Source organism: Carassius carassius, chromosome 50, assembly GCF_963082965.1.
Source record: "Carassius carassius chromosome 50, fCarCar2.1, whole genome shotgun sequence".
NCBI classification, from domain to species: Eukaryota; Metazoa; Chordata; class Actinopteri; order Cypriniformes; family Cyprinidae; genus Carassius; species Carassius carassius.
The window spans coordinates 1,359,434-1,378,150 of NC_081804.1; the positions used below are offsets into that span (position 1 = coordinate 1,359,434).

The window sequence follows — 18,717 nt, forward strand, 5'->3', positions numbered from 1 at the left end:
TCTTATGACAAATATGAGCTGATTATGTTGAGATTATTAAGCGAGAATACATTTTAAAATTGGAGAGCAGAGTTTGACCTTCTGGGAACAATTAAATTGTTATTATATAAAGGTGTGAGGCCTTCCAACTCACTCTAAATCTATTAAGTGTTTAGAATAGAATAGAATAGAACATAAAATAACTTTTTGGGAAATAAAAGATAAACATACATGGACAAATATTAATATTAATGATAGTCAGATCACAAAAATCATGGCCATTTTTGCCATTTTTGCCTTTAAATTTTTTTTTTTTTTTTTTGCATTTTTGATAATCTACTGTCCAGCTCACAGCCAGACTGCCATCTGCTGGTCACTGTGTGGACGGACACTCACAAATGTCTGAGTTTCAGTCGAGAGCCAAGGTGCCACAAAGAGAAAAAGACAGTACAATAAAATTAAGATCATTTTTAACCAAGATATTTTCACATTGACACTATTTAATTAAATGAGTTCATTTAAAATGTTGTCTAGAGAGCTCAAAGGGTCAAATAGCTCAGGCTACTTCTGTGTTTGACGAAATACATAAGCGAAAGATAAATGTGCATCATTTTTCCACTTAAGTTTTACTCTTAATTAATCTGTTTGAAGTGTTAAAATATGTTTCAAATTATGATAGACAATTTGTGCATCTCTGTTTGGTTGTTTAGACAGCATGTCCATGGGAGAGATATATATATCATTTTTTAAGTAATTTTGGCTTTATCTCAGAATTCAGACGTTTTCTTGCAATTGTGAGAAGTAAAATTCAGAATTGTGAGATGAGAAGTCACAATTAACTTTATTTTATTAGGGTTATTAGGGTTATTAGGTGTAAACTTTTGGAGTTTATTTTGATGATGAGTTTATTTTTGTGTAGAATATTGCAAACTAATATGGATTTTTCAACAAATGATTTGTAATTTACGAGCCCACAAATATATTGTCGTATTTACTGTGGCTCCGAATTAAGAATTATTTTGCTTGTTTTATAGATAAAACATGCCGTGTGTGTGTGTGTGTGTGTGTGTGCATGTGTGTGTGTGTGTGCATGTGTGTGTGTGTGCATGTGTGTGTGTGTGTGTGTGTGTGTGTGTGTGTGTAAGATTTAACCAACAAAGACCAATAGACTACTGTACTGTATTTGGAAATGTCATTTCAAACCTCAATGATTTTCTTCTTTGCAACGCAGAAAGAAAACATTTGAAGATTATTTTCTGTTGAATATTCAGAGATGTAAATGAGATTCAGTGCAAAGACTAAGAGTGAATAACTTACATTTAATTTTGTTCCTCAGGGAAGGTTATCAAAGTCATATACATAATAGACTTATGTTTCTTTCATGGTGCTTTTTGTCCATTTAATATGTTTTTTGTCCTTGACAGGCCCATTGTATTGAGGAGAACAGTAGGGTAAAATTCTTCAAAATTTATAATTTTATGTTTCAAAGAAGAACGAATTGGATACAGGGGTTTGGAAGGACTTGTGAGGAGATGATTGAATTTTATTTATTTATGCATTCATTTAGTCATCAACCCTTTTAATGGTGAACTCACATTGGTTTGGCATCACAGACAGTATTTAGTGCATAGTAATAAAAACTACAAAAGTATATGAATAATGCTAAATTCACACTTGTTCAGAGGGATATTCAGCCTGTTTTGGTGTTCTAGATCATGAAAGGGTTAACAACTCTGTGTGTCTGTGACATTCATTTCACCTTTGAATTACATCAAGATTACAGTATTTCCCAGCACTATCTTCAAGACTGAAAACTGCAAAGCAAAAACAGATTTTGATTATAAGAATTTTTTTAAGATTGCAAAACGTTCAGTGATGTGAAAGTAACATGACTCTGATGTTACTGCATTTGTGTGCAGCTCATGTTCTCTTCCAAGACAATATTTGTATAGCTCAGATGATTTAATAGAGATCTCCCTGATGTCTTATTTAAGGATCAGATGTCTTGGGAGTCACTAATATGAATGTAGAGAGCAGTTCAGATCATTTGATCTTCTCTGGAGTAGAAACATAAAGGCTAAATTTGGCTGCTTGTGCATTTGGTGGACTTCTTCAATGGGATTTTTCACAATGAGCAACAGTACTTGCCTATACACTGATTAAGGAAACAGAAAGGATGATTTGGAAGAAGGGCCTCTGCATTTGATAATTCTTAGAAGCGTTTTACTTACTAAAACGCAAGATGTGAGATATCGTATTATCAAGATTAATTAGCTGAGAAAATCAGAGAAAAAAGAAGAGTGTTGTGCAATATCAAGTAGTTTATGAGTAACTGGTTAAAGCCGTCTTAACTGCTCAAGGCAGGTTTTTGCAAGCCACTCTTACAAATAAAAGTTCCAAAATGTTTTTTTCACAGCGATGTCATGGCAAAGAAGAACCATTTTTGGTTCCCCAAAGAACAACTCTTAAAATAACCTTCTTTTCTTAGTGTGAAGAACATTTTAATAATCTAAAGAACCTTTTTAACTCCCTAAAAAGTTACAACAAAAAGTTACATTTCCCCAAAAAGTGACATGCTTTATTATTATTATTATTGGACTGATGGTTCCACGAAGACCTTTAACATCCATGGAACCTTTACATTTCACAAAAGGTTCCTTATAGTAGAACAATATTCTTAAGATTAAGAAAAAAAAACATTTTTTCTTTCTGTTAAGAATATTTTAACAAACTGAAGACTATATATTTTCTACTATATATTTATAAAACTTTTGTGGAATGCAAAGGTTCCATGGATGGTAAAGGTTCTTCATGGAACCAATGCCAATAAAGAACCTTTATTTTTAAGAATGCATGGAAGTTAAAGATTGTTCATGAAAGTATAGATACCAATGAAAAAATGTTCTTGGGAACACTTGTCAGCTTGAGCAGCTTAATCTTATTTTCTTTTTTTGATTTCCGGAATATTTTGAGAGGGTATGTTGTGCAACCCTTACTTTAATGATAAGGCACTCAAAAATTATAACTCATACAGAGAGAAGATGTCACCATTTGTGAGGGATTTTTTTTTATTGATGCTCCTAATAAACACAAGTCTGTCTCTCGAACAAGAAGTTCTCTTTGTGTTTGGATCTAATGGTGAGGCCGTGCTTCAGATACCCTGCATATACCAAGACGTCTTGGTGTATAAGTTAAATCCAGACAAGTCTCGCGTTTTGAGCAATTACTCCACCAGAGATTCCAGCTCAGCATATTTCCTACTAAATATTTCAGAAAATCAAGAGTATTTCTCTGAATGCATGAAGAATGGGCTGCTTATGGAGAAAAGATGCTTTCACGTGATAGTTTGTGCTCAGATGGAGGAAAAAGAGAAACTGTATTACCTTCATGGTGAAACTGCGCACATCGCCTGTCAGACGTTCAATTCCAGTCGTGGAGAAACTCTTCAGGTATTTCAGAATTTAAAACCAGGAAATCTCAGATTGGCGAGTGAAATGATTCTGGATACCAGCGTGTCTCTGGAGATCATTCCTGATGCACTTAGGAGCAGAGGGAAGGTCCTGAACAAAGGCTCTTGGATTCATTTATCAGAAACTTCAAGAATAGATGATGGTTTTTTTAGTTGCTTGGTTTGGAGTGACAACCAATGCCAAAACCACAAGAGGATTGAACTATACATTGACGGACAGGAGATTTTCCTCGTCTCAGGAGAGAGTTACACATTGCCCTGTGGAGTTAAAAAATCTTCATCTGAAAACATATATTGGATAACTCCCAATCGATCAACTGATGAAATGTATAATATGTTGAATGCAACAGAGACTAGTAACTACTCTTTGGTCATTCCTCACCTCCTGCCGTACCACACTGGAAAATACATCTGTTTTTCCCAATTAGAGACATTTAATGAACTCAACATTATCGTCTGCTCCGTTCTCGATCCCATCGATATCACATTTGCTTCGGGTGACAGTGCTGAGTTGATGTGCGTTTTCAATCTGTCATACTTTGCCAGAGTACAGTGGTACAAAGAGTACAATCAAAGCTCAGAAGATCTGCTAGTCGACAAAAAAGGTAATTTTGTGAAAGAGGACATGAAGAAGCGGCTGAATGCATCAAACCCCAATCACATTACCATATCTGAGCTTTCCATCCAGGACGGTGGCACATATCGCTGCAGGGTTTTGGAGTTATTTGACAGTCCCAGAGACTGGTGTGTTAGTCGCACGGTTCATTTAACATACGTGACCCCTCAGCTGGACACTTTCTATTTAGTGTATGCTTCTCTGATGGGCCTAATGTTGCTGGGGATGATCTCTGCAGTGGTTTTTGTCACGATAGTAAGCAGGAACAGACACAAAAGAGAGGTTTGTACAGACAACTACAGCTAGAATAGACATATAGACATGAATGGGGCTCAAAAAAGGTTAAAAACTTTAGTCAAAGTGAAAATATGCGTTGTAGTGTGATATATTGTATATTGTAACTCACTTATAATTTATACTATTTTATTTGGTCAGTGATATTGATCACGACCCCAATGTAGTTTCTTGGATGGACAGAATTGATCAAATGTATCATAAATAAATTAAAATGTATATACAGTGTGTTATAAAATGTAATTGTTTTCTGTGACAAAGGGTTTTCCTTTTTCATAATGCAAAAATAAAAAATGCAAAATAAAATAAAGCACTGGATTGAAATACAAACATTTAAAAAATGTAAAGGGAAAATATACACATGTAAACAAAGCACACCTTAATCAAAAATAATTAAATCATAGTCATTAAATTTGCTGCTCTTATTCTTATTTATATAGCAAGCAGGAAAGACTTTATTGTGAATAAAGAATAAATATAAATATTAATAAATATGATATAAATATGAATAAATATGAATAAATATGAATAAAAATAATAGTTAAGAAAAATTTATTTCAAAGAGTTTAAAGTTTGACTAGCTGGATAAATATTATGCAGTAGTAATCTACTTATCTTATTTTGCTAGAAATGCATTAATAAGTCTTTGATGTGTTTACCGTTGATTTGTTAAGCAGCGTTATTACTTTATAATAGAACTTCTTATTTCTTTATATATGTTTTTCATATTATCATATATTAAACTCTCGTTATTCTGATTACGTCAATAAAAAGCAAAGCAATCAACACGTGTTTTCTTGTCTTTATGACGCGGGCGCCTCGTTGCTAAGAAACAAGGCTTCCGTTATGCGTGCTTGGTTACAGGGGCGCAACCAATCGTTTTTCAGGATTGGTGTGATTGACGTGTTGAGTGGGCGGATTTAAGTGAAGGAGGCGGAGCTTGAGGGGGGAGGCCGCTCTAGATTTTTATTATGCAAAACAAAAGCGGTTCAACGGAATAGCGTGCGATTAAACTGAATAAATGGTGAGTTAGTTAAACGGTTTATACACTTATATATATAATTTAATTAATAAATAAAATAATATTTAACATTTGGGAAAATAATAAATAAAAATAAATAAACGTAAAAAAAAGTGTTTAAGCATAAAATCAATCAGTGTAATACTGCTTTCAATTTGTTGTCCCCCCCCCCCCCTCCAAAATTGTAAAAGTTTTCCATTTAATTTAATTGCAATATTGTTTTAAAAAAAAAACAAATATCCATTTTCCTCTGATTTACATGAAGACACCCACTAAAATGTTATTCAGTGTAACAATCTTGACAGGCATATTTACAACTAAAATCAGTTTATGACTTATTAAAAGACTAATTACTCAGTCCAAATACAAATTAGTTTATTAGTAATTTTTTTTAAATTTGCCACTATCCCAGGCTTTGCCCATTTACGAGCAAGAACTTTTTTTTACTCGTTTAAAACAATAAAATGTAGTATGCTTTCTTATTATTTTATATATTTTATATGTACAAGTCAGAATAAGCATGTTGTTTGAATTTTTAATTAATTTTTAATTTTTACATAAATATTGTGTTACACTGAATGACAATGTTACATTATTTCACCCACATTTTGACATTTTATTCGCCACAAACTTATTTGAAACCTTAAAAGTAGACACTTTACTAACATTTAATGTGCTTCATGGACATAAAATCACTAATTTCTTTTGATGTGGACATATTAATGTCTTTGACCCATGTACAAATAAAATAATTATTTTAAATGCAAGTTTTACTAAAAATACATTTTATAAATGTATAGAAAAATAAAAAAATTGACTTTAACACCCACAAACCAACACACATTACGACCTTTTATTTTATTTTTATTTTTTAATTTTTTGGGAGCAAATACTCATGTTTCATTTAAAAAATGTGACAAATAAATTAGTGTCGTTCCACATGTACATTTTGATGTGCATGCTTTTCAAAGCAGTCAGTGTTTGCACTCATGTACAGTAGACTGCCGTGGTGTAGTTTAACAAAAGACTGTTTCTGAGTCGAACAGGAGGAGTCATTAACTAGCTTATCTGCATTTCCCCGAGTCAACTTGTGACCAGACACGAAGACCTCTGACCTCTGGACCGGGCCGAGAGCCAGACGCATCCCTCACACAGATCAGTGCATTGTCCGGCGTGAGCATGTGTGTGTGTGTGAGTGTGTGTGGGTGAGGGTGTGTGTGCATTCACAGTTCACGCACAATACTGACGATCCCTTCACATTCTCATAAACACACTGGAGCAGAGACACTGTAAGTGCCACTAAATATTCTTTCTGTAGTGTAGAAGACTAGTTTATAATGTGCGACTAGTCAAGGATGTGACAGACTGATCATTTGTTATGACCGGTAATAGAGATGGCCAGATGGCATACACTTGAGTGAGTTATGTGTTTATATCCTGTTCTGCTGAGCAAAGGTCATCTCTCAAGACAGCAGCGCTGCTTTGCTTTTGATTTGTAGTCTTGTGCTTTCTAAAGTGCATATGTTTTTACATTAGTATAAGCTTAAGGTGGTTTAGGACAGAGATAACAAACAGGCTTTCTCATATTATGTAAAACTTTCAATATGCATGTTTTTCTTTTCCAATAGACTGCAATATCTGTAAACAAACTGCAGTTCCCAGAGATGCAGTGGTGCAGGTGGGCAGGCGACTGGACGTCTCGCCTCAAGACGCAGGTAGACAGGGGTGTGTCTGTTGGCATTTGACGTTTGAGTGTTTCACAGAAACCAAAGGACATGAGTGTTGAGTTAAAGCTTTGTGACGAGGTCGACTCACTTTGTTTTTATGCAGTATGGAGATTTCTTAACACGTTAGTTTTAGTGCTAGCTTGCAGAAAAGATTGCAGATACGGTGAAAATAACACTGGAACTGTGACATTTGTGCCGTGAATGAATCATTTCGTGGTCTGTAGGTCGCAATCCACAAGTATTTATTGCAGAAATGCAGTCCACAGGGCAGGACGATGGAGACAGCTGTGACTTTCTGTTCAAGATCATCCTGATTGGTGACAGTAATGTGGGAAAGACCTGCGTGATCCACAGCTTCAAGTCTGGGCTCTTCAGTGACAGCCAACACAACACTATTGGAGTGGACTTCACCGTTCGCACGATAGACATCGATGGGAAGAGAGTGAAGGTGAGGAGTCAGATTTCTGATTTTTCTGAGTTTTAGCGTTTCTTTGGGGACCTTTAAATTCAGTAAAGAACTATTCTATGGATCTGTGTGATGTTCTTGAGATCAGATGCAGGTCTGGGACACAGCGGGACAGGAGCGTTTCCGCACCATCACACAGAGTCACTACCGAAGCGCTCACGGGGCCATGATTGCATACGATCTGACCCGACGAGCCACCTTCGAGTCTCTGCCGCACTGGATCCATGGTGTGGAGCAGTATGGAGCCGCCAACGTCGTCTTCGTTCTGATAGGTCAGAGCTGCGAGTACCACACTGTTTTGGCAGTCAGCTGACATATTAATTAATTATATTAAATTAATTTCAAAAATAAAATTGTATTAAATTTTTATGAGACCAGTATTTATATTATTGATTAATATTAATTAAATATAATAATTAATATGCAAGTATTTAACATATTGAATTTACAATATATACATAAATGTATTATACTTTAAATTATTATTTATTTCTGTGATGCAAAGCTGAATTTTTAGGATCATTATCACATGATCCTTTAGAAATCATTCTAATATGATGATTCATTATCAAAGTTGGAAACAGTTCTGCTGCTTAATATTTTTTCAGAACATGTGATACTTTTTTAGGATACTTTGATGAATAAAAAGTAAAAAAAAAAAAAAAAAAGAAGCTATGTTTTTAAAATATAAATATTTTGTAATAACAATATACACTACTGGTCACTAATTTGGGGTCAGTAATTTTTTTTCTTTCTTTTTTTCAAATAAAATCAATACTTTTATTCAGCAAGGATGTGTTAAATTGATAAAAAGTGATAGAAAAGAAAATATATTATTAGAATATATATTATTAGAATTGTTATTTTATTTTGAATAAATGCAGTTCTTTTTAACCTTTTATTGATCAAATATATGAGACAGCAGAACTGTTTCCAACACTCATAATCAATCAGAATATTAGAATGATTTCTAAATGATCATGTGATAGACTGATGTTACATGTGACACTGAAGGCTGGAGGAATGATGCTGAAAATTCAGCTTTGCATCACAGGAATAAATTTTTTTTTTTAAGTATATTCAAATAGAAAACTATTATTTTAAGTTGAAATAATATTTCACAATATTACTGTTTTTTCTGTATTTTTGATCAAATAAATGCAGGCTTGATGAGCAGAAGAAACTTCTTTCAAAAACATTAAAAATAGTAATGTTTCCAAACTTTTGGTCTGTACTGTATATATTAGCTTCTACATATTTAAAAAAATATATTTTGAGGATATATACACTGAACAAAATGATAAACGCAACACTTTTGTTTTTGCCCCCATTTTTCATGAGCTGAACTCAGAGATCTAAGACTTTTTCTATGTACAAAAAAGGCATATTTCTCTCAAATATTGCTCACAAATCTGTCTAAATCTGTGTTAGTGAGCACTTCTCCTTTGCCGAGATCATCCTTTCACCTCAGAGGTGTGGCATCTCAAGACGCCCATTCAGTCCGACAGCACTGAACTGGCAAGCAATCCCAGCTGCATGTTGAACCCATTCCCCATTGAGTCTCCACATTATCCTGTCATCCCTTTAGTCTTGTGTATGTGATTATTATTAGCTTATTAACTCTCAAACCCCAGTTTTGGCAGATCTATAATGGAGAATGATACCGATTATTTGCGTCAAATCTTTGAAAGCTACTTAAGATAGTTGCTTTCAGAACTTTAGTAGCAAATAAACTAGATATTCCTGATATATTTTTACGCCCTGCAGGTAATAAGTGTGACCTGGAGGCACAGAGGCAGGTGTTGTTTGAGGATGCGTGTACGCTAGCGGAGCGCACAGGTGCGCTGGCAGCGCTCGAGACCTCTGCCAAACAGCATCACAACATCGAGGAGGCGTTCGAACTGATGGCACGAGAACTCATAGCACAGTACGGAGGAACAGTCCCTCAGGACAGCCAATCAGATTCACCGACTGTTTACCTGCACTCAGACTCTCATCCAATAGATGAAGGAGAACACCTGGAGAAGCGGTCATGTGACTGCTGACTGACAAATGGTCGTCAAATTAAAAGATCTCACAAAGATATTTACACCGTGTCTAGACTATAAGGATTCGTTGAAAGGAACTCAGCACTGAAAAACTCCGTTGAGTGGATTCCGACTGCTCTGATTGGCCACCGAGTTCCAGAAGCTCAACAGATATGTCTGTGATTGGCTATATTTCTCAACGCTGTAAAACACGTTGTTAATATAAACATTTGATGCTTAATGATCCTAAATCAGCAAACACAAATATGCACTGGATCATTTGCTAGATCTGTTTTACCAATATCATATTTTTACAGCCATGTTTTAAGCATCCCATGCAACATGGTGGACGTGGAGTTAAAAACAAATCAGATATCTCAGAAAATGTACAATTGCATTAAATGAATGAACTCTGTATACACAAGTACAATATTATGGTTTACCTCTTATGGGACGTTTATTCAACAGTAGGTTGTGTAGAGTACAATAAAATGCTTAACATGTTAAAAACTGTCAAATACATGTACAGTATCTTGTTCTTTCGTAAAACTAAAGAATATAGGCTATTAAAGAGATCACAGAACAGCGTTGTCCTATGATCCGTTCACACAGAAAAACAGATAGAAAGAACAATTGCAAATGTAAAAGTTGAACTATCTTCACCTTGAATTACATCTGAAAATACAATTTGACATGATGCCCAAAACACCGGACTTGTGTACACAAGACAATTAAAAAACAAGTGTGAACAGCACTTAAGTGGTACAGTGTTTTACAGCAAATCTAAGTGTTCAGAATTACTCAAACTAACTGAGGCGTATGTGAACTTTTAATGGCAAATATTTCAGAGAACACCGTTAACTGACTTGAGGTCGTGTCAAAGCGAATCATCTTAAACACCAACGACAGCAAACTTCAGTAGCAGTAAAATGGATGAAAAACTGTATTTTAATAAAACTTGCACAACAATTTATGTTTTATGTAACTGCATAAAAACACAATTCGTTGAAAGTAGCAACAAAGTAGCAAATGTGGGATACAAAGTCGCCTTTCTTATCTAAAGCAGAAATGAGCTTGAATAGTTAATGGACTTTTTTGGTCTGTGACATTTCTATGAAATTACACAATTGTTGAAGAAATAAGAGAAGTAGTATTGTTAGACACGATCACACTGAGAAATATAAAGTCGCAATTATGAGCAAAAAAGTAGCAACTGTAAAGCAGAAATGGGCCTCAGTGAATATGTTTATGCAGTTATATAAAAGTCTATTTTTAGCTGTTGCGATATGTGCTTCATGCATCGTTACATTATTGACAAAAGATAATGCACCTTTTTGCCAAATCTTTGCAAACATTACCACACCCTTACAAGGCAAGGGCAAGTGACTAAAAATAATACATCCTAGAGTATTTAACAAATCAAATTCAATGCAATCAGCTAACATAAGTGTAAAATCATTTTAGACTGACAGGACAAATAAAAAGGCTCAAATAGCTGTATGTAAAAATGTAATGTGACCCTGGAACACAAAAGCAGTTTTAAGTAGCACGGTTATATTTGTAGCAATATATTGCTATACATTTTCTTTTATGCCAAAAATCATTAGGATATCATGTTCCATAAAGATACAGTGTAATTTTACTCATGTAAATGTATCAAATAATTGTTTATTTTAATATGCATTGCTAAGAACTTCAGATGTCAGATTTTTAAGCCAAATATTGTCCGATCCTTAAAAACCATGCATCAATGGAAAGCATATTTATTCAGCTTTCTTCTAAATTTAAATATCTCAATTTAGAAAAATTAACCCTTACGACTGGTTTTGTGGTCTGAGGTCACAAATAAAAAACAACTCTGTAGACGCATTGGACACTTCCTGTGTAGACAGGAATTATAATCGGGATAGATTTCGTTTTGACAAGTCATGATGTAGATATGGCTTAATAAACGATGATTTACTGCAGTGGCCATCCCTCCAGCTGGAAGACCAGCTTCACTCCATCCTGAACGTCATTGACCACAAAGGAAGGCTGGGTCAGGCTGGGGTCGAAGCAGAAGTCCCGGTGACCGTGGAATATCTGCTGCTCTGTGACCGTCTGCTCCGGGTCGGAGGGCAAGTCCTGGTGGTTATAGACGCCCGTGCAGACCAGGATGGAGCTGCAGCCTTCGGGCAGACGGTGATCGAACGAGCCTCCCACTATCACCCGTCCTGAGTGCTTGGCATCGTCGGACGCTTCACACTGCAGGTCTCCGGTCACCTGGCTGCTCGAGCCGCCCTGCGCATGCACCTGTGCACGGGTGCGATGCATCGCTTTGAGGTAGCGGTTGTAAAGGTTTGCACCGTAAATATCAGCCATTGGGTTATCACTGTGAGAGAAATACACATGCATCAAACATCCCGAATGCTCAAAAGTCTAAAGGGATAGTTCACCTGAAAACTGAAAATTACTACGCCATCCTATGTGTATACGACATGCATCTTTCAGATGAATACAATCAGAGACGTACTGAATCATTTCCAGGCTAAGTCATGCTTTATAATGGGTTATGATTGCATTAGAGCGCGAGTTATTTTCATTTTTGGGTGAACTATCCCTTTAAATAAGTGATTTTATGTTTCTGAAATAGTGTTTTCTGTTCACCAAGGTGATGAAAAATGTGTAAAACAGTAACATTGTGAAATATTATTACAATGTAAAATATCTGTTTTATTTGAACAGCATCATTCCTCCAGTCTTCAGTGTCACATGATCTTCGGAAATCATGATAATATACTGATTTGCTGCTCAAGAGCCATTTCCGATTATTATGGATGTTGGAAACTGTTGTGCTGCTGCATATTTTTGTGGAAACGGTGATTCATTTTCATTCAAAAGTTTAGGGTTAGCAGGAGGACATTAATATGTTTATACAACAAGGATGCAATAAATTGATCAAAGGTGACGGTTTTAAATATATTATGTTCTTCTTAACTATTCTAATTCATCGAAGAATCACAAAATAAATGTATATTTGTTTCCACAAGACTATAAGGCAGCTTCTAAAACTTATAATAATCAGAGATGCTTCTTAAGCAGCAAATCATGCGAAGATCATGTGACACTGAAGACTGGAGGTATGATGCTGAAAATTCAACTTTGCATCACAAAAATAAATTACAGTTTAATATATATTCACATAGAAAACGGTTATCTTAAATTGTAATAATATTTCACAATATTGCTGTTTTTACTGTATTTTTCTTCAAATAAATGCAGCCCTGGTGAACATTAGAGACTTCTTTTAAAAACATAATTAGTCCAAACTTATGTCCGGTAGTGTATGCTATGGATTGAACTTCAAAGGTTAATAAAATGTGACCGTTCAGTCTTCAAAACAAGATGTGGATGGCTCACCCAATGGCGTAAAGTCTCTCGACCGGTCGGGTCCAGCCCAGTTGCTCGGCCTGTTTTCTAATGAGAAGCTCAGCATAGTTGTAAGTCACAACACTGGGCTTCCCGATCAGAGCCTCGTACTTCAGCTCACAGCCTGTTATCTTCTTATAGATGCTCTCCAGACACACGAGGAACATGCCATGACCGAATCTAAAGGAAAACAAACATCAGTCCTAGTTGATGTGTCATTTAATGCTATATTTAATAAAAAAAATAATAAAAACAAATCATCCAGACCGAGGGTTTTTGGCTTCAGCCATCCACAGGAGATCCATGTTGCAGGCCAGCACAGGCATGTGTGGGTAATGCAGTGATGTCACAGGGTTTCCTGGCCTCCCATTGGTCAAGAGCACATCAGTGATCAGCTGTATGTTGGTCTCCCACCTGACAGGCTCACCGAACAGGACGATGGCTATAAAGTGACCGTAAAGGCAGATGAGTATAGACACAGATCTCAAGAACAGAACGTGACTCCAGTGGAACGAAACTTACCATTTATTGGTGGCAAATCCTTAGATGGGGGATTCTGGGGAATATTAAGTGCGATATATAGTCAAAGGTTGAGATTAGGATATATTTGACTATCATTGTTTCTACTCACCATGTCTTTGGGTCTGCGGTTGTGATCCACTACATCCAGGAGAGGATTGGCTTCCCTTAACATGTCAATGGTCACGACGTTCTTGAAACCTACACTGGAGTTTATTTGGTCAAGGACAACTAAAAACAAACAAATGAAATTACACACACACACACACACACACACACACACACACACACACACACACACACACATATATACATACATTAAAAAAAATTTTTTATTATAGTATATATACTTTATATTTAATCAGGGCTCTGAACCGGTTCAAGGTACGAAAACGAAAACCGGAAACGAACGAAATTTTGACAGAAACAGAACCAGAAACAGAAACGAAATCAAATTTTAACCGGTTAATAACGTTATTTTATCGTTCCATTTAATATTTAAAATTTGCTGTCAACCAATCAGGAATTCCAGCAGTACAGCATATGCAAATGTGCTGAAGCCAATGAGTGAAATGTCCGCTCATACAGTCGGCATCTAGTCATAGCTGGGGGCGTGGCGAGGGCGGGGTCGGCGTGGGGGAAAACACTGCGAACATCGTGTGTATCTGAATGACAAAAATGCACATATTGAGCGCTCATTCCCAGAGACACGTAGAACAATTGTAGTCTCTTTTAACTTTAATATTCATATACACTAGTCCATATCGATATTTGATTCATTTTACAGCCCAAATGTAGATGTATTCATTCAAAAATAGCCAAATTCCGTGACGTTCTGCTTTATACAGCAAGTTCTATTTTTGACTGGATTCCGCGATTCAATCGTTTCGCAAAAACAGACGGGGTGAATTTATGAATGAAAGTTTAAAAGTTCTGACACAAAACTAAGTTGTTACGTGTCCACATGCTTTTTTTTTTTTTTAAGTATCTTACATTTGGCCAAAATCTAGAGAAGAAGATAATGCTGTATTGGCTGAATCTACATTTTTTCTTTTTGAGTAAAGAAAACACTATACTTTATATATATATAAAAATAACGTTATTAACCGGTTTTTCTTCCACCCGAACTGGTTTCGGAACAGTAATAATATCAGAGGAACGCAGAACAGAAATGTTAAAAATATCAATTCTGCTTTGAGTGAACCGATTTTTTTTTTTCGTTTTCAAGTCCTGACAGAAATGTATTATGAAATACAATTTATTATAAATGTATTATAATTTACAAATGTAATTTAATGATATTTTAATCAATTAAATTATATTTTATTTATTTAAATTGTATTATTTATTAAATTAACTATTATAGTATAGTACATATTCATTATATTATTAAAGTATATATTTTATTGCAATAATTATATATATATATATATATATATATATATATATATATATATATATATTTATATTTATTTATACAACCCGAATTCCGGAAAAGTTGGGACGTTTTTTAAATTTTAATAAAATGAAAACTAAAGGAATCTCAAATCACATGAGCCAATATTTTATTCACAATAGAACATAGATAACGTAGCAAATGTTTAAACTGAGAAATTTTACACTTTTATCCACTTAATTAGCTCATTTAAAATTTAATGCCTGCTACAGGTCTCAAAAAAGTTGGCACGGGGGCAACAAATGGCTAAAAAAGCAAGCAGTTTTGAAAAGATTCAGCTGGGAGAACATCTAGTGATTAATTAAGTTAATTGATATCAGGTCTGTAACATGATTAACTATAAAAGCTTTGTCTTAGAGAAGCAGAGTCTCTCAGAAGTAAAGATGGGCAGAGGCTCTCCAATCTGTGAAAGACTGCGTAAAAAATTGTGGAAAACTTTAAAAACAATGTTCCTCAACGTCAAATTGCAAAGGCTTTGCAAATCTCATCATCTACAGTGCATAACATCATCAAAAGATTCAGAGAAACTGGAGAAATCTCTGTGCGTAAGGGACAAGGCCGGAGACCTTTATTGGATGCCCGTGGTCTTCGGGCTCTCAGACGACACTGCATCACTCATCGGCATGATTGTGTCAATGACATTACTAAATGGGCCCAGGAATACTTTCAGAAACCACTGTCGGTAAACACAATCCGCCGTGCCATCAGCAGATGCCAACTAAAGCTCTATCATGCAAAAAGGAAGCCATATGTGAACATGGTCCAGAAGCGCCGTCGTGTCCTGTGGGCCAAGGCTCATTTAAAATGGACTATTTCAAAGTGGAATAGTGTTTTATGGTCAGACGAGTCCAAATTTGACATTCTTGTTGGAAATCACGGACGCCGTGTCCTCCGGGCTAAAGAGGAGGGAGACCTTCCAGCATGTTATCAGTGTTCAGTTCAAAAGCCAGCATCTCTGATGGTATGGGGGTGCATAAGTGCATACGGTATGGGCAGCTTGCATGTTTTGGAAGGCTCTGTGAATGCTGAAAGGTATATAAAGGTTTTAGAGCAACATATGCTTCCCTCCAAACAACGTCTATTTCAGGGAAGGCCTTGTTTATTTCAGCAGGACAATGCAAAACCACATACTGCAGCTATAACAACAGCATGGCTTCGCCGTAGAAGAGTCCGGGTGCTAACCTGGCCTGCCTGCAGTCCAGATCTTTCACCTATAGAGAACATTTGGCGCATCATTAAACGAAAAATACGTCAAAGACGACCACGAACTCTTCAGCAGCTGGAAATCTATATAAGGCAAGAATGGGACCAAATTCCAACAGCAAAACTCCAGCAACTCATAGCCTCAATGCCCAGACGTCTTCAAACTGTTTTGAAAAGAAAAGGAGATGCTACACCATGGTAAACATGCCCCGTCCCAACTATTTTGAGACCTGTAGCAGAAATCAAAATTGAAATGAGCTCATTTTGTGCATAAAATTGTAAACTTCCTCAGTTTAAACATTTGCTATGTTATCTATGTTCTATTGTGAATAAAATATTGGCTCATGTGATTTGAAAGTCTTTTAGTTTTCATTTTATTAAAATTTAAAAAACGTCCCAACTTTTCCGGAATTCGGGTTATATATATATATAATACTAATAATTATAACCCAACTATAGTAATTATAAATATGCTAAATAAAAAACAAAAAATAGTTGTAATTATTAAAGTATTTTAATAGTAATAAATAACAATAATTATTATAAATAATACATTATTTTAAATATATTGTAATTAATTATTATAATATAATATGAAATTTTTATAATTGTAATTATTTATAACTCTTAACCAAGTATAGTCATTAAGGTCAAGGTAAAGAAGGATACTTGTGTGCGACTTCCACGACGGGTCCCTGTCCGGACACCAGCACACACAGCTCATGGAACTGAGTGAAAACCCGCAGAGGACTGTGGGATAGCACCACCTGGTCTGCTGACACCTGTGTGGAGAGATCAAACTGTCCTGTCTCAATCTCAGACTCATGCAAACATCTCACGTTACCGACAGGGTGTGAATATTAAGGTCTCACCTCGACCTCCAGAAGATGACTCAGCTGCTCGGCTTTGGTTTCTCGGAGAGAGTTTCCCGCATTCGTCACAAACACCACAGGGACCTTGTATTTTCCATCACTGTCCACCAGGTTCTTGAAGCACTGTTTGGCTGCAGGGATCAGCGTCCGTCCACGAACCAGCACCCCGTCGATGTCAAAGAGAAGCCCAAACAAGCTGCGATCCCCTTCACACACATCCTCAAAACAAAGTTTGTACAAGCACACAATTTTATCCAAAGTGACCAACTGGACTCCTCGATCAACCTCAGTTTTTCAAGAGGTTCAATGTCTCGATTAAGGTCACAATGGTGATCGTTTCAGTCGGGATCTGAACCTACAACCTTCAAGTTACAGATCAGTTCAGGCCCAAACTGAACCATGAGGCCACACACCGCCCCCTAATGACACTGTTTTATTCCCGCCTTTAGACTCTTATCTCATTTCCTGCTAAACGAAAGTGAAACCTTGAGAGGCTTTTTTAAAAATATTACAGTTTTTGTGAAACATTTTTGAGAATATATATATTAATATATATATATATATATATATATATATATATATATATATATATATATATATATATGAAAAAATATACATCTAAATAATATTTTATAATGAAAATGATTAATATGATACAAAATATTAGGCTACATCTAAAATAAGAAAATTGTAATAGAATAATAATTATAATATATATATATATATATATATATATAAATATAAATTTACAATTAAATATTACATCTAAAATTAGTTAATAATATAATTATAAATTTTATATATATAATAAAATTATATATACATACACACTATTTAATTTTAGATTTTAGAAAATACAATTATATAGCCATATAATATATAAAAATGTACAACATTATATATATATATATATATATACAAACACACATACACACACTTGATTATAATATAATATAATATAATATGTTCATCTTTGGACCGAGAATGCTGTCTAGATAGGCAGCTCACTACGTTTTGAAACACAGCCAGATTCTGAATCAAAACTTATGGAAACAAAACAAGCACACAAGCCTGTTTGCCCATAACATTACTCGTTTTGCTGTGGTCTAGGGGTTGTTTGATGGCTTATTATTATTATTTTTTATAACTGAAGGCTGAATTATGAATAACAATAATGAGCGTGTACTCACTGTGCTGTAGCGGCGCTGCGTCTGCGCAGAAGCAGCTGCATTAGTGACTTTCCTGCTCAATCTCACGCCTCTCCACCCGATTCTAAACATACTCAAGCGGGAAAACACCACTGCCATGTTTTCCCTCGAAATAGAAGATGAAACAATACAGCGTTTCTACTTTGACCAGAGCATGACTCCTCCTGCACTGCTAACCATTAGCTCGCATGCTACCAGCAGCTGTCAAACATGTTTTTCTAGCTCTAAAGGCCACTCTTATCTAAATCAATCCCAGAGCGAAGTGTGTCAGCAGAAAATAGTGTAGAACTGACAGGCGCCTGCTGCTGGAAGCTGACGTCAGGCTGCGTTAATGCTGCGCAAACGCGACGCAGGCAGCACGCGCTACAATAAACAGACTTCCGGTTTCTAACAGGCGTGTTTTAAAAGCGAGCACGCGCGCAGAAGTTAACTATAACATACACATTTAAATT

At 35.6% G+C, this 18,717-nt stretch overlaps 2 protein-coding genes across 3 annotated transcripts; one reads left to right on the top strand and one right to left on the bottom strand.

Moving 5' to 3' along the window:
* The first annotated feature begins 7,023 nt into the window (after nt 1–7,023).
* Nucleotides 7,024–9,621, top strand: LOC132133598 (ras-related protein Rab-19-like). Of its 2 annotated transcripts, none has more exons than XM_059546486.1 (4): nt 7,024–7,094; nt 7,358–7,554; nt 7,661–7,844; nt 9,340–9,621. In XM_059546486.1, the coding sequence occupies exons 2-4, from the start codon at nt 7,360–7,362 to the stop codon at nt 9,615–9,617; spliced, it is 657 nt and encodes a 218-aa protein (XP_059402469.1). In that variant the 5' UTR covers nt 7,024–7,094; nt 7,358–7,359; the 3' UTR covers nt 9,618–9,621. The 2 variants fall into 2 exon arrangements, with proteins under 2 accessions (XP_059402469.1, XP_059402468.1); XM_059546485.1 differs by having other exon boundaries at nt 7,366–7,554.
* A 1,893-nt stretch (nt 9,622–11,514) lies between these two features.
* LOC132133266 (haloacid dehalogenase-like hydrolase domain-containing 5) lies at nt 11,515–18,607 on the bottom strand. The gene is made up of 8 exons (XM_059546070.1): nt 18,248–18,607; nt 17,058–17,276; nt 16,855–16,967; nt 13,639–13,732; nt 13,530–13,563; nt 13,275–13,449; nt 12,999–13,187; nt 11,515–11,970 (listed from the first exon to the last, which is right to left on the bottom strand). Exons 1-8 carry the CDS (start codon nt 18,362–18,364, stop codon nt 11,559–11,561), a joined length of 1,353 nt encoding a protein of 450 aa, XP_059402053.1. The 5' UTR covers nt 18,365–18,607; the 3' UTR covers nt 11,515–11,558.
* Between the last annotated feature and the right edge of the window lie 110 nt (nt 18,608–18,717).